Here is a 14154-nt window from a genome sequence, read left to right as displayed (position 1 = left end):
AACAAAGGAGTAAAGTATATATAGAAGAAGAAAGAAGAAATAAAGTTAATGAAGTTAGTTATTAGGTGCATTAAATTTACGCGGACAAAGGTGTGAGTGGTGTGACAACTATAAAAAAAATGTACATATTACTGAATTATAAGATATGATCAGAACTGCATGAAATAATATTGGCTTGGTAATTATTTGATGAAGATTGGAATACCCATGCGTTGACAAATTTTAACATTTCAACGTAAAACTAGTGGTTAAATTTACTGCATGGTACATACAATTATTAGTACTGCATGGAATAGCACCATGCTTGCTGCAGCAAGTTTTATACCATTCGATGGATCGTATTGACTCACTACTGAACGTCACGTAAACGTTGTTGCACAGATGATAGAAGAGATTGGTGTTTTGACTAATAGCTGCATAGATTTCAGCCTAAATAAGTTTTAATCAATAAAAACGATTTTTTATTACATATATGTAAATATACAACATAAAATTGGTAAATATATTACGCAGTATTAGCTAATGTGATTAAGTAATGATAATATTATTAAGAGTTACATACATTCCCATTCCTAAAATTAATTTGTATACTCGTATATTCTCCAAGTTCGTGGAAGTACTTTGAGTCACGGGGTGAATTACTCAATTCTATATGATAGCACAACCTTTAAAAAAAATAAAAAAAATTCCCTCGGCTCGAATCTGGTTCCTACCCATAGGCGAATGGTGCTTAGTGTTAAGTGTGAGTTATTGTCCCACATATAAAAATTAAATAAAGAACCATTATTTTATAACCTAAGTGAGCTACTCCTTGTATCGCCATATGGTTTAGTAATGGAACCTCACTTGGGCTTATGTGTGGGCTATTCTCTCCTTGACTCTCCCTCGATCCCTAACAATGGTATCAGAGCCGATGGTTCGGCTGGGCCTCTCGTACCCGTTTCTTAGACGCCGTTGTGCAGGGTCTGTGAGGCCAAGACCTATCTACTGGCAATCTCTTCAGAGGTTTTTGTCTAGACCCTATTTTCCTCCATACAAGCTTCTCACTAGGAGTGCTCTGAGAGTTTGGGTGCATGGTTTCCACTTAAGGGGGAGTATTCTGAACTCACACTTGAGGGGAATATTGTTAGGTTACAAGTGTGAGTTGTTGTCCCACATAGAAAAATCAAATAAAGAACCACTAGTTTATAACCTAATTGAGCTACTCCTTCTAGCGCCATATGGTTTTGGAATGGAACCTCACTTGGGCTTATGCGTGGGCTATTCTCTCCTCCTTGACTCTCTCCCTATCCCTAACACCTAGTCTCTTGTATTACTATCCACAACCTTGCACGACCCCCGCCACCATATTATTGAACCCAAATCTATTAGGATGCCTCCCAAAGTTTGTCCTTATCAACAATCAAGAATTATAATAAACTAGGTTGATTAGTTACAAATGATGAAAATTGTGGTGATTTGGATTTTCATAGTTTTTGCTTCTTGCATTCGCAAATTCATAGTTATTGTTATAAGCGCAATATGTTTGTTAAAGGTTTCATCAAATACATACTCTTGAGCTTAAACCACAGACCAAGCGCAGATTGTTCCTCTACAACCTTGGTAATAATATTGTTGCAGAGGACACATTATAATTGTTGTATTGAGTGTCGTCTTTTCCGCTTTAACAATCATCTTAGCATGTTGTTAGTACTTGCATTACAGTGGATAACATGTAACATTCGGGTACTTGTTCTTTTGCTTAGTTTGCGAGTAATCCCAATAAATGGCCTGCTGTTTTCACCTTTCATCAAATTTTAATTGTGTATAATGATAAAAGTTGTTATGAATTTTGATCTTATGTGAATATATTCGTAGCCTTAATGTTAACAAAAATCATCGTAGAGACTAGTGTTGGATCTGTAGGCGTCCTCTTTTATCTCTAGTTATACACTCCTCTCTAATCAAATATTGTGATTTACATATCAACATAGTTACTTAAGGTTTTATTAAATTTGTCTCGATATATATACCTTATAGCAATTTTTACCCTTATCTTGCATAATTATAAATAGTTAATTAAAGTTGAAAATGTGCATCAAGATGCATAAACTTATTGAAATATTTGGAGAACTGATGAAGTTTAAAATTTGGGGTGGAGAAAGCCTCATCACAATTGACAATTCTCCAAGGAGTAGGTATCAACCATCTACAACAATTGCATTTCATGAGCGCATCCTAGAAAATCTAGAACAACATACACACAATTAAAATAGATAATAGATCTTACAATCTTTTATTAGCCTTGCATTGCTAGGAACATGTCGTTAAACATACATTCATTGAAGAGGATAGGTTACATATAATGTGTGATAAAAAGATTCACGTAATCATAGAAGATATTTGAAAACTCTTGCTCCATTTTAAATCCTTTTGGTTACAACATGTATTTAGAGACGCTAACATTAGGCTATCACACGGATTTGATATACAATTATACACCTAAATACAGATTTTTTTTTTTTTTTTTTTTTTTCCTATATAGTAAATTTTCTACTTATGTTTATTTAATAATTAAGTTAGGATACAATTTTTAAAGAAGACAAACCTAACTTCCACGCATACCTTTTATCTAAAATAATTAAATAGTTTCTTCATTAAAAAAAAAAAAAAAAAAAAAAGGAAAAACAATTACTAATGAATTAATAACGTAAACTTAATTCAACAACTGTGCCACCATCTTCAACCCTTAAAAGTTAGAGACAAAGTCAACCAATATTGTCTGCTCCTCACAATGGTCCTCTCCATTACACCGTATAGCCAGTTTTGTCACCAAAATTGCCTGCTCCTTTGACTATTTCTTCTTTGGTAAAACTCTAATATTACGCTTTAGTCAAATATAATTAACAGTAGCTATTTTTTTTGAATAATTAATAAAATAATGAAATTATTTAAAATACAAAAGCCACTATATTTTTACTCAATTATACATGGAAATTGTATGGGATGTTAAAATACTAAACGTGGCCAGACATTAGTCACATTACTAAGACATCCCTATTTTCCTTTGCTTTAATTTAAAAAAAAATAAAAATTAAACAAAAACCTATATTGAGGAATGATTATTAGTTAAGTGACAAAAATATAATGATCAAAGGGATCGGAAAAATAAAACTTATTGGATTGGAAATGGATGATAAGTTAGACATGGATAAACAAATACAAAAATGATTATCTTGTACAATGTGTAGGATGTAGTCACTCGTATTTTGTCAAATTTGAATGATCTACCTAGTTAATACAGTAGTATTTATGTAAAATAAATAAAACCTTTTTTTTTTTTTTACTATATCTTGTAAACTAAATGAAACATAAACTACGTACCACTTTTATTATACTCGTAAATTTGTCGTTATACTTGTATTATACTCGTAAATTTATATATATCGAATGAAACATTATTTGTCATTATGAAATAAATATATAGATATTCCATACATAAATTTGTTTACGAGTATTAGCCTTATAAAACAGCTGTATAAGATTTTATAAACCTTGTATCCGCTTGTAATTTGAGTCAAACTCGTAGACACAATAAATTCATATGAAGCATCACCCTAATTATCCAATGAAGATAAACATGTAAAATTGGCATTGAACGACAAATTAATTTCATATGGCATTTACCTTAGATTCCATTTTCTCTTTCAGACATTGAATAGGGTTGATTGAGAATATAGGTTTGTTATATTAGGCGTACCATTCGATTTCCAAAACATCATCATAAAAATACATAGTCTTCTCCCCGTACGAATTCCTCCCCCTCCCAAAAGTATTGGATTTGTTGATTAGAAAGTGTTTGATCTAATAAAATCCTTCACAAGCTACTAAAATTACTTATTACACTTGAAGGTGATTTTGTGTTTGATCATGCATTATGTGTCATTTTTACATAGAACAGTAATTTACAAGTTTATATTGTATTTTTGAAGATATATAGAACAATAATTTACAAGTTTATGTTCTATATATTTTTGAAGATATATAGAACAGTAATTTACAAGTTTATGTTGTCTTTTTTTTTTCTTGTTTTGTAATGATCCATATGCATCAATTTGGACAGACTACTCAAACAATATTCATCTTAATATAAATTAGGGTTGAACAACTCTTTTTTTTTTTCTTTTTTTTTTTTTTTTTTTTTTTTTGAGGAAAAGGTACATACATATAGGTTAAATGCTAATTATATAGGCTTAGTGCGTGGTTAGATATTTAATGTGTCTCTGAACCTCAATAATGTTGACGAGATAAAAGAAAAGGTGTTTGAAAATGGAAAAAGGTTATAGAATCTAAAATTGTGAGAGAGTACCTTAAGTAGATTGATTAATGATATTAGAAAGGAAAAGTAGCTTAAAAGTTTGTTTTGGTCCGCATGACCTCAGTTGATTATCACAAGCAAGTTAGTACACAAGTAGTCAACCCATCAATTAGTAGCCTCCACCCTCTCTTATAGTCTTATATGTACACAAAGACTCAATTACGAGTCAAAAAGCTACTACCCTAGCACCTTAAATGAAATTGTTGGCCACTATTCATAGGTAGAATGACTTTGTTATAACTTAGGCCTCCCATAAAGATTATTCTAGCTTTGACTGGTTCTACGTCTGTTCTCTTTTTGTTTTCTCTGTTATAATAGAATTTACTCTTTCTATTTCATAATAATCACAACACCTTGATCAACACATATGTTAATGTACAACTTTGACTATTAATATTTGTAATTATATAGTAGTGTTATTAAAAGGTATAAAAGCCTTTGATCGGGGGTGAGGTAATAAAAGAGTGAGAAAATTGGTGAAATCGAATTTGGTGAAATCGAGAGTATAGTGTTGAACACTTAAACCCTTATACTTCCTCCATTACTTTTTAAATGCAATTTCTAAAGTTTCATGCTTATTGATGCACATTATATATTATTAATTTCTTTAATTCTCTTTATTCGTAAAAATTATGTACTTCGTATAAAATTTGATGTTTAAAAAGTGTATCAAGACAATCAGATCAAATTGATAAAAGACGGTCAAATAATATGAATAGTTTCAATTTTGAAACGTTACAGTTGATAAATTTTGAGTATATCATTATAATATAAGATAAATTTAAAAGAACAACTCAAATGACAGAAAAATATGACAAATTTTAAGAGAATGATCAACACATTTAATAAAATTGAAACGAAGTATATATTGTTGTCCTCAATTTCACAAAATTCAACAAAGTCCACATTCTGCATATATAGCCCATCATACAATTATTATTTGTCATAATAACTTACAAAATTAAAAACTCGACAAAAAAAGGTATAACTGTGGACTTTCGAAGCAAAGAAAGTATTCTACAACTACATTTTTTTTGGGTAGGGTCTTGATTTCTTGATTTCAAAGCTTGTGTGTAAAGTTGTTTGTAATAAGTAATCTCCTATCCTCCATATATCTAATAGTTGGATCCATTCAGTCGTATTTATTGCATCAGCCGACTATAAACTATAGAGTAACATGGTATGCATGAAATTGATGATGATTTATCGTCTATAATTGGCAACTAAATGTGCACTTTAATTGAGCTGTAATTGGATTTCGCTGGATAAAGCTGGCTTCTTTTTCCACGTTGATCTTATCAATATAGCAGCTCATGCGTCATACAACCTATTGTACTTAACAAGGTCAAATTTGATTATTCGAACTAAAATAAATTTGCTATGGTTGATATGAGCAAAATGTCTTATGTAACATTTGCTCATTCGAATTAAAAGAGCTAAAAACAATGGAATCGATAAAGAATTTGACTCATGCATGGTTAAATTAAATAAGTAAAACACAACATTTGTTGTAAGGCATGTAAAACAATTTATTATGTATCAAGGCTGAATTATTGGACATGTTTATGGTGGTGATGATGAACAAGAATTTAGTTATATAAGTAAAAAATAAAAAAAAAAATAAAAAAATACAAAAAAAACAAAAAAAAAAAACGGTTGTACATTGCAAGCTAAGGCACCGTTGATTGCATGATTAAATTGCGTTGAAATAGTCCTAGATGGGTACATGTATGTCCCTTTGCTTGTTTTTTTTTTCTTTTTTTGAAAGATCCCTTTGCTTGTTTATATCTCAGAATATATATAAGCTTGACATATTTCACTTTAAAAAAAAAAATAATAAATAAAAAAATAAAAAAATAAAAATAAAAAACCAATAAATAGTACGCAGTATGTACTCCTTTTTCTTTAAGATATATGCGTATTTATTAAGTTATTATAGGAAGTATAATATACCTTGGGTGTGGTATTGAGAGCGATATCATTATGAAGGTTATTTTTGAAGGTGCTGGACATGTGGGGATCTAAAAATATCTATAGTAGTATGTCATTGGACAAAATCAATTTAAGAATGGTGATATTGCTGTTCTATGCACCCAATCACAATAAAGTTTGGTGCTTTCCTATATGTCAGTTTTAATTGGTGATGTTCTATGAACCCAAGTTATATGATATCATTTAGGTTAAATAACATTCTTAATTAAACTTACATAAGAATGACATTAACATGCTCATAATAGGGGTAGTAATTTTAAACAATTCTTAGAAATGATGGATAGAGTGAAGCACCACCTCTTAAATCTACTTTGCCACATAGTCTATCTTTTAGTTGGGCATAGAATACTGGAAGATTTGTAGTTGTCAGATATTAGAATATTAATGTCATATATTAGAATATAATTTACAGATATTAGGATATTATTGTCAAATATATTGAACTCACAGTAAGTCTAGTCTCACGCAAAAGTTTTTCTTAATCATATACATACCATTGGTAAAGTGGATTTTTTTTAAGGTAATTGGTCCTCCTAAACCCACATTTTTGTAAGTCATATTTATTTTATTCAAGAAATAATTAATCTATTTTATATTTTCCAAAGGCGTTTATGACATATCAATTTACACCATACAATTAAAATTTTATATCATGAGTAATTTTTTAACAATTGATAACCAATTTATATTGACTAACTTACAATTTATATAACTAAGTATTAATTTTGAAATCCGAACATCGCTTGGGCACTAACTGGTTATAGTATTAAAAAGGAGTATTAAAGCATAATATAGTTAGTAAAATATATAGGAAATCATTATGGTATATATGTCAATAATAACAATTTTTGTGTATACAAATGCCCCACGAGGACATTAAAAGTTAAAAATTAGGGAGAGATAATTTGAATTTGTGACATATATTGTCATATATAAGCTCTCAATCTTTATCACCAGGTCAAAACCTTCTTAATTCTTAAACAACAAAAATATATGATTTCGTCAATATCATATAATAATCAACATACGAGGAGAGGAGATAAATGAAATCTCTTAATATCTCTAATACTATCATCTCCTAATCTACTTAGTTCTATTTTCGACTTAAGTGAAATGAATAAGATAAACATATATCTATTAAATGTCGTCATCCTTAATGCTTACATAAAAACGGTAAGTCTTGAGTGTGGCTACATTGTTTTATAAAAACAATTTTTATTCATTTGTATGAGTAACTTTATTTTATTCATAAAAAATAATCTTATTTTTTCCATTAAAGTAATCCAAATTTATCATACAAGTCATATAGTCTAAGGCAAGGCAAAAGCTAATGGAGAGCGAAAGAACTCTATACGGAAGATACTAATCTAATGCGTCGTTCAAATAAAAAAATCAAGAGAACCCCAGAGAATTCCCCAGAAGGGAAGTCGAAGGAGTATAGTATGGATGTTGAAATGATCTCTGAGCTAGAGGAGATGATGGTTGAATCTCAACCAATTGTGCAACCTCGTCCGCAAGTGCATCATGTCACATATAGCCATATGGTTTGAAATGGAGGAAGAATGGCTAATGCTAGCCACAATAAGGATCAGGTAGAGGAAGAATGATATTCTAATATGATGATATTCTATTGGATTGTGACTCAGATGATGAAGTTTGCCCTAATTTTCTCCTTACCAAAGAGGAGAAAAAGAGATTAAGGAGGCCTTGGCAAAATACCCTTATCATCAAACTATTTGATAAGAAACTCAACTATAAGGTTTTTATTAAGCGTTTAAGGATCAAATGGAGCTTGAAAGGGGATATATCCCTAATTGATGTGGGATTTGACTACTATATTGTTCGATTCACGAATATGGAAGACCACCATCATGTGCTGACTCAAGGGCCTTGGATTATTGGTGATAGCTACCTCACAATCAGGAAATGGATACCTAATTTTGTAGCCGATGATGCCCCTATCAAATTTTTAACGGCATGGGTTCACATTCCTCATCTATCGGTTGAATACTTTGTCAAGCAATTCCTGCATAAGATTGGGTCCAAATTTGGTAGAGTTATTAGTATTGATAAAAATATTGAATCTATGAGTAGGTGTCAATTCGTTAGATTCAGTATTGAAGTTGATTTCACAAAATCATTGCTTTCAAAATTTAAGCTAAATGGCAAAGTTTGGCGCCAATGGCGGAGCCAGAAATTTGAACATGGGGGGACAAATGGACAACGCATGATTTAACAAAATTGTTGGAAAAAAAAATAATTACTTAAGCTCATAGATAATTTAATAGTCAAAGTTTTACAACTCAAAAATCCAAACAACATAGTCATACAATCCAAAAAAAATGAAAAAAAAAAAGATTACATAAACTTTAAATTAAAGTTACAATTGCATTCTTCGAGTCTTCATGAAAGTGATCAATGATGTCTTCATCAGTAACTTGTAGGAACACTTCCTTCTCAATAAAAGCTACCAAACAATCATTCATAAGTTGATCACCCATTCTATTTCGCAACTTACTCTTAACATAAGTCATTGCGGAAAACACTCTTTCAACACTTGTCGTAGCAACGGGAAGAAGCAACATCAACTTGATAAGCCAATTTATAAGAGGATAACTCTTATGCCTCTTAGTTTTAACAAGCATCATGGAAAGAGAGGTAAGATCATGCAAATTATGAAATCTTTCATCATTTAGCATATTTTCCATGAATACATCAAGTTGATTTTCAAGAGTCATCAAATCAAAAGTTGAAAATTCTTCGGGATAAAAAGAAGCAAGTTTGGGTACCTTTTCTTTGTCAAAAGATGAGAAGTTATCTTTAGGACTTAGGCAAGCCCTGCATGTAAGTAACTCCATTCTTCTCTCGTTAAATCGATTATCAAGCTCTTGAAGATGCAAATCAATCACTCCTAAAAAAATTCCAACTTGATAATAATGTAGATTTGTTGCTTCTTCAACAAAACGCCTTGATCTTCCTTGAGGAACATAAGGAGCATCCATATTAGAAACATCAATGCCATGTTTAGTGCAGAATAAAATAGCCTTGTTTAAGAGAGTCTCCCACCCTTACTCCCTCATTTTTTGTAACACATTTTTTGTTAATTTAACAAGTTCCATGGCATGTACAATATCTTGCTCCTTTCTTTGCAAAGCAACACACAAATCATTAGTATACCCAAAAATGGACAACATCATCCAGTGCGCCACAAAAATAAAATCAAATTACTCTAATTGTCCTAAAACAATTTGAGCTTTGAACTTATCTTCTGATGCACCATGCTTCCCAATGCGCACAAGCACCTTAATAATTGTAGGAAACAAGCGGATGATATTTATAAGGGACTTGTAATGAGATCCCCAACGAGTGTCCCTGGGCCTCTTGAGCAATTTCCTCCAAATCCAATGCTTGAGCAACCTCTTGAGCTTGAGTTTCATGAATCATTTCTCTTCTCTTACTTGACACTCCAATCACATTCAACAAGTTTGAAAGTACCTCAAAAGGCCAACCACAACAATCATTTTTTTAGCAACAGCTACTAATGTTAGTTGAAGTTGGTGAGCAAAACAATGATTGTAGTAGGCTCTTGGAGTATCATTCATAATCAAAGTCTTAAGACTATTTACTTCACCCTTCATGTTGCTAGCCCCATCATACCCTTGTCCTCTTGTCATAGATGGACTTAATGAGTGTTCCACAAGTAAAGACAAAATTGCATCTTTAAGAGACAAAGCTTTAATAACCAATTGACACTAAAACGACGCAATCCAAACACTTGTCTTTTAGGAAAATCATGGGTTTTTGGTTGACAAGGTTGTTTGAGAATGTAACCTCTTCTTACCTCATTTCTTTGATTAGGGGGATAATCCATGATATTCATTCTTTTTCCGGGATCATGATGAAGAAGTCCACATCATATACCAAATCTTCATCCTTTGCCTCCGCCTCCGCCTCTGGTACTACATTACTAGCATTTGAACCACCAATTTCCATATCATCTTCCTGAGTTTGGGGAGAACTAAATGAAGGGGGTATATCTAGGGATTTTATTCTTTTAGACATAAATTGTCGAAGATTGAGTTGTGACATGTCCTAATAAATTGGACAAAATAAACTAATTAATCACCTATTCAATTTATCAATTACCATAACTATTAAAACACAATTATTCAACCAAGTATTCAAATTTTTAACACTCCAAATTTCTAACCCAATTAAACAACAAAAATTAGACACAAAACAGAGAAACACAAATACGCAATTAACTTAAAATTTCAAAAAATTTCACATAATAACTCAACTACTCAAGTACTTGACATTGAACAAATCAACAATAGATTAATGGAACAAGACAATTAGACAACTCAATAGAAAATAACATAAACAATTAAAAAAAAAATAATTCTGATTTTAATTAAATTAGGGGTTTATGGTTAGAACTTACTTTAAAATTGAATTGGGGATTTTGGGAAAGTGAAGGAAGCAGGAACAACCGAACTACCAAAGGTCTGGTCATTGCCCGTCGGAGGTCTTGTTGCCGCCTCGCCGGAGGTCTGGTCTCGACTGCCAGAGGTCGGAATAGAAAATCGAGAACTCTTGGCTTTAGTGGGGGACAAGCCTAGAAACTTTGTGGGTTTGGTGTTTTGTGTTTTGTTTTGTTTTCTCACAAGTCACGTGTTTGCTTTGTTTCAACATTCTTTTTTTTTATTTTTTTAAATAAAGCTGATTTTTTTTTTTTAAATGGGGGGACAGCTATCCCCCTTGTCCTAACGTGGCTTCGCCACTGCTTAGCGCATCCAATATGAAGCTTTGAAGCAAATATGTTTTAAATGTGGTCATCTTGGTCATAATTAAGGAGAGTGATTTCTTTCTGGATATTGTTCTAGATGAAGATGGAGGAAGAACTCTACGAAGAGTAGATGCTCTAGTGCAGCCGCAACTACCTAAGTCAAGGCCGAAGGAAAATGATCAGTTTGGATCATGGATGCTTGTCCAATGAACCACAAGGAAATATGTTTCTGGAAACAAAGGAGATGCTCCAAATAAAGACTCAAATGAACCAAAGTCTAAAGGGGAAGGCCCAGTCACTACGAGGAAAAAGAATGGAAAGGAAGTTAACCAAAAAACAGGTGAGAGTAGTTGTGTTGGTAACGAGGTGAACAAAGAGGGTGCTAACCATGGGTCAAGGTTCGAAATTTTAAACTTGGATCAAGATATGGAAACAGAGGATGAAATATTGGATCTAAATCATACGACTATTATTAAGGAAAGTTTAGTCAATGAAAGTGACAATATTGTCAAGGGTGCCATAAATTTAGGCGAGGATAGTGCTGATGGACAGAAGGAAATTTATTTAGGAAATAACGAAAGTAATGAGATAGAGGCTGAATTAGGAGGTAAATCACCATTTAATTTGGGTATCTCTTTGGAATAGAATATTACTAGGGCCTCGGACCTTTTGAAGAAGAATTTTGATGGAAATAAGGAAGGAAAAGATAAAGTGGAAGCTAATTCCAGAATCTCTGCCTCTCTGAGTCACGCGCAAATTATGGTTACCAAATTTAATAAGGAAAATATTGAGCCGGAAATCACGAAGCCTAAGTCAAAAGATTTGGAGCAATCTTTTGGTTTTCCACACTCAGATAATCTAAGCGAAAAAGGAGTAGAGTATTCGATTGTTTCTCGTACCCCTTAAGCTCTATGAAAGATTTCTAAAAATACCATTGCTACTGAATATGAATCCTCGTCAAGTTTCGAACTCACTGGTAACTCGAGTTCCCCCTTCATATGAAGCATTAATGGACTACCCGATTGATGGTCCAACAGTGGCCAAAATTCACCCCGTATTGAACAGAGTCGAACTCCAAGTGAGCACGTGTCTGCCACCGCAACACAATCTTCCAGAAATGTTGGTGACAATAGGACTCCCAATAGGCATAGCGGGATCGATGAGAGCGTTGAGAGAAGCGTTCATGAATTTTGTACCTAATATTCCTTTGAATATTTATGACCGGTACCCAAACTTCTCAATGTTTAATATGTCATTAAAAAATCATGGTTTGGAATGTTCAAAGGGTAGGAAATAAATTAGTCACAATTTGCGAGCTAATTAGATATATGACCCAATGATTTTAGCTTTTGGTTGAAACTCATATAAGTGGAGATCAAGCGCAAAAATTATGTGACAGAATTGGTTTTCCAGGCCAATTGAGAGTAGATGCTCAAGGATTTCGTGGTGGAATTTGGCTACTTCGGAGAGAGAAAATTGTTCAAGTCACGATTCTAGACAATCACACTCGATATATTACTGTGGAAATCAAGAAAAAGGAGGAGGAACCCTGGATGTTTTCTGCCATTTATGCAAGCCCCAATTCAACTTTTAGAAAAGAATTGTGGAGATATTTGGAGAATATTGGAGATTACGATTTGAAAAAGGCGCGGTGCGTAATCTTCCAAAGATCACCTCCGGTCATTTCCCGGTGTTGATTAATACTAATGTGTTTACACCAATTCCTATGGAATTAAACCCTTTAGATTTTGAGCGGCGTGGATTAACACGATTTACTTATGAATTTTGTGTCTTCAAGCTAGAAGAACAGTGAGCCTTTAATCCCCTATTTGAAGACTTTTGCCAAGGAGCTCGCTGTCTGGAATAAAGAAAAATTCCATAACATAATTCGGAAAAAATCAGAGCTATGGGTGCACATTGAAGGTATTCAGAAGGCTTTATCTAATGAGGATCCTATGCATATTTTAAAGCTAGAAGAAAATTTAAAAAAGCGCAGCTGAATGAAGTGCTGCAGCAGGAAGAGCTTTCATGGTTTCAAAAATCAACGATGGCAGCCATTTGTGATGGAGACCGTAATACCCGCTATTCTCACTTATCAAAAATTATCAAAAGGCGGAGAAGTCGTATCAAAACTCTCTATAATTTGGATGGTATGTGGGAAATGGATCCGAGTAAGGTGAAAAAAATTAGTGATTGATTATTACAGGGGATGTTCGCTGAGGATACTTGAAATATTTCAAGTGTGCATAATTCTTCTAGCGCATTGTTGGATTATTTTCCTCATATCAAAAAGGATGATTGGGAAACGTTGACTAGACCTTTTGCGAGTTGTGAGATCCAGGCTGCATATATGCAAACGGACCCGTACAAGGCGCTTAGGCCAGACGGGTTTCAGCCACTATTCTACCAAAAATTTTGGAGTTTGGTGTATCCGAGTGTTATTAGAGCGACGCTTGATATTTTGGAGGGTTGTGCCTTTCCTAAAGACTTTACTGAAGCCTTCCTAGTCTTGATACCGAAGGTAGAAGCTCCTCAAAAGGCAAACCAATTTAGGCCCATTAGGCTATGCAACATCACTTGCAAAATTATGACTAAAGTGCTTGTAAACAGACTAAAGTCGTTGTTGCCTACTCCCATCTCTCCAACTCAATGTAGCTTTGTTCCGAAGAGGCGAATTACAGATAACATGATTATTGTCCAAGACATGCTTCAGACAATGAGAAGAAAGCAAGCTCGAAAGGGTATTATGGTTGTCAAGATTGACTTGGAGAAAGCTTATGATAGACTACGATGGTCATTTATTTGAGAATCTTTGCTTGAACTCCGGATGCCTCAACATGTTATTGATCTCATAATGATGTGTATTAGCTTGACCAAATTGAGTATTTTGTGGAATGGTGAGCAACCGGAGTACTTCTCTCCATCGTGAAAAATTCGCCAACAGGACCCTTTGTCTCCATATATTTATGTCATATGTATGGAGCGACTTACACATCTTATTGATAGAAAATGTAGG

General features: G+C 33.1%; 1 protein-coding gene and 1 long non-coding RNA gene across 2 annotated transcripts; one reads left to right on the top strand and one right to left on the bottom strand.

The window, feature by feature from the left end:
* Positions 1 to 7719: 7719 nt before the first annotated feature.
* LOC110728882 lies at positions 7720 to 8585 on the top strand. Its single transcript, XM_021908551.1, has 2 exons — positions 7720 to 7858; positions 7996 to 8585. Exons 1-2 carry the CDS (start codon positions 7720 to 7722, stop codon positions 8583 to 8585), a joined length of 729 nt encoding a protein of 242 aa, XP_021764243.1.
* Positions 8586 to 8593: 8 nt separating this feature from the next.
* LOC110728836 lies at positions 8594 to 13140 on the bottom strand. The gene is made up of 2 exons (XR_002512780.1): positions 10794 to 13140; positions 8594 to 10441 (listed from the first exon to the last, which is right to left on the bottom strand). It is a non-coding gene; the product is annotated as an uncharacterized LOC110728836 (long non-coding RNA).
* Positions 13141 to 14154: the final 1014 nt, after the last annotated feature.

This window comes from Chenopodium quinoa, unplaced genomic scaffold (assembly GCF_001683475.1).
Source record: "Chenopodium quinoa cultivar QQ74 unplaced genomic scaffold, ASM168347v1, whole genome shotgun sequence".
Classification (NCBI taxonomy): Eukaryota; Viridiplantae; Streptophyta; class Magnoliopsida; order Caryophyllales; family Amaranthaceae; genus Chenopodium; species Chenopodium quinoa.
The sequence above is the reverse complement of the archived record's forward strand: the minus strand, read 5'-3'. Positions and strand labels throughout refer to the sequence as shown.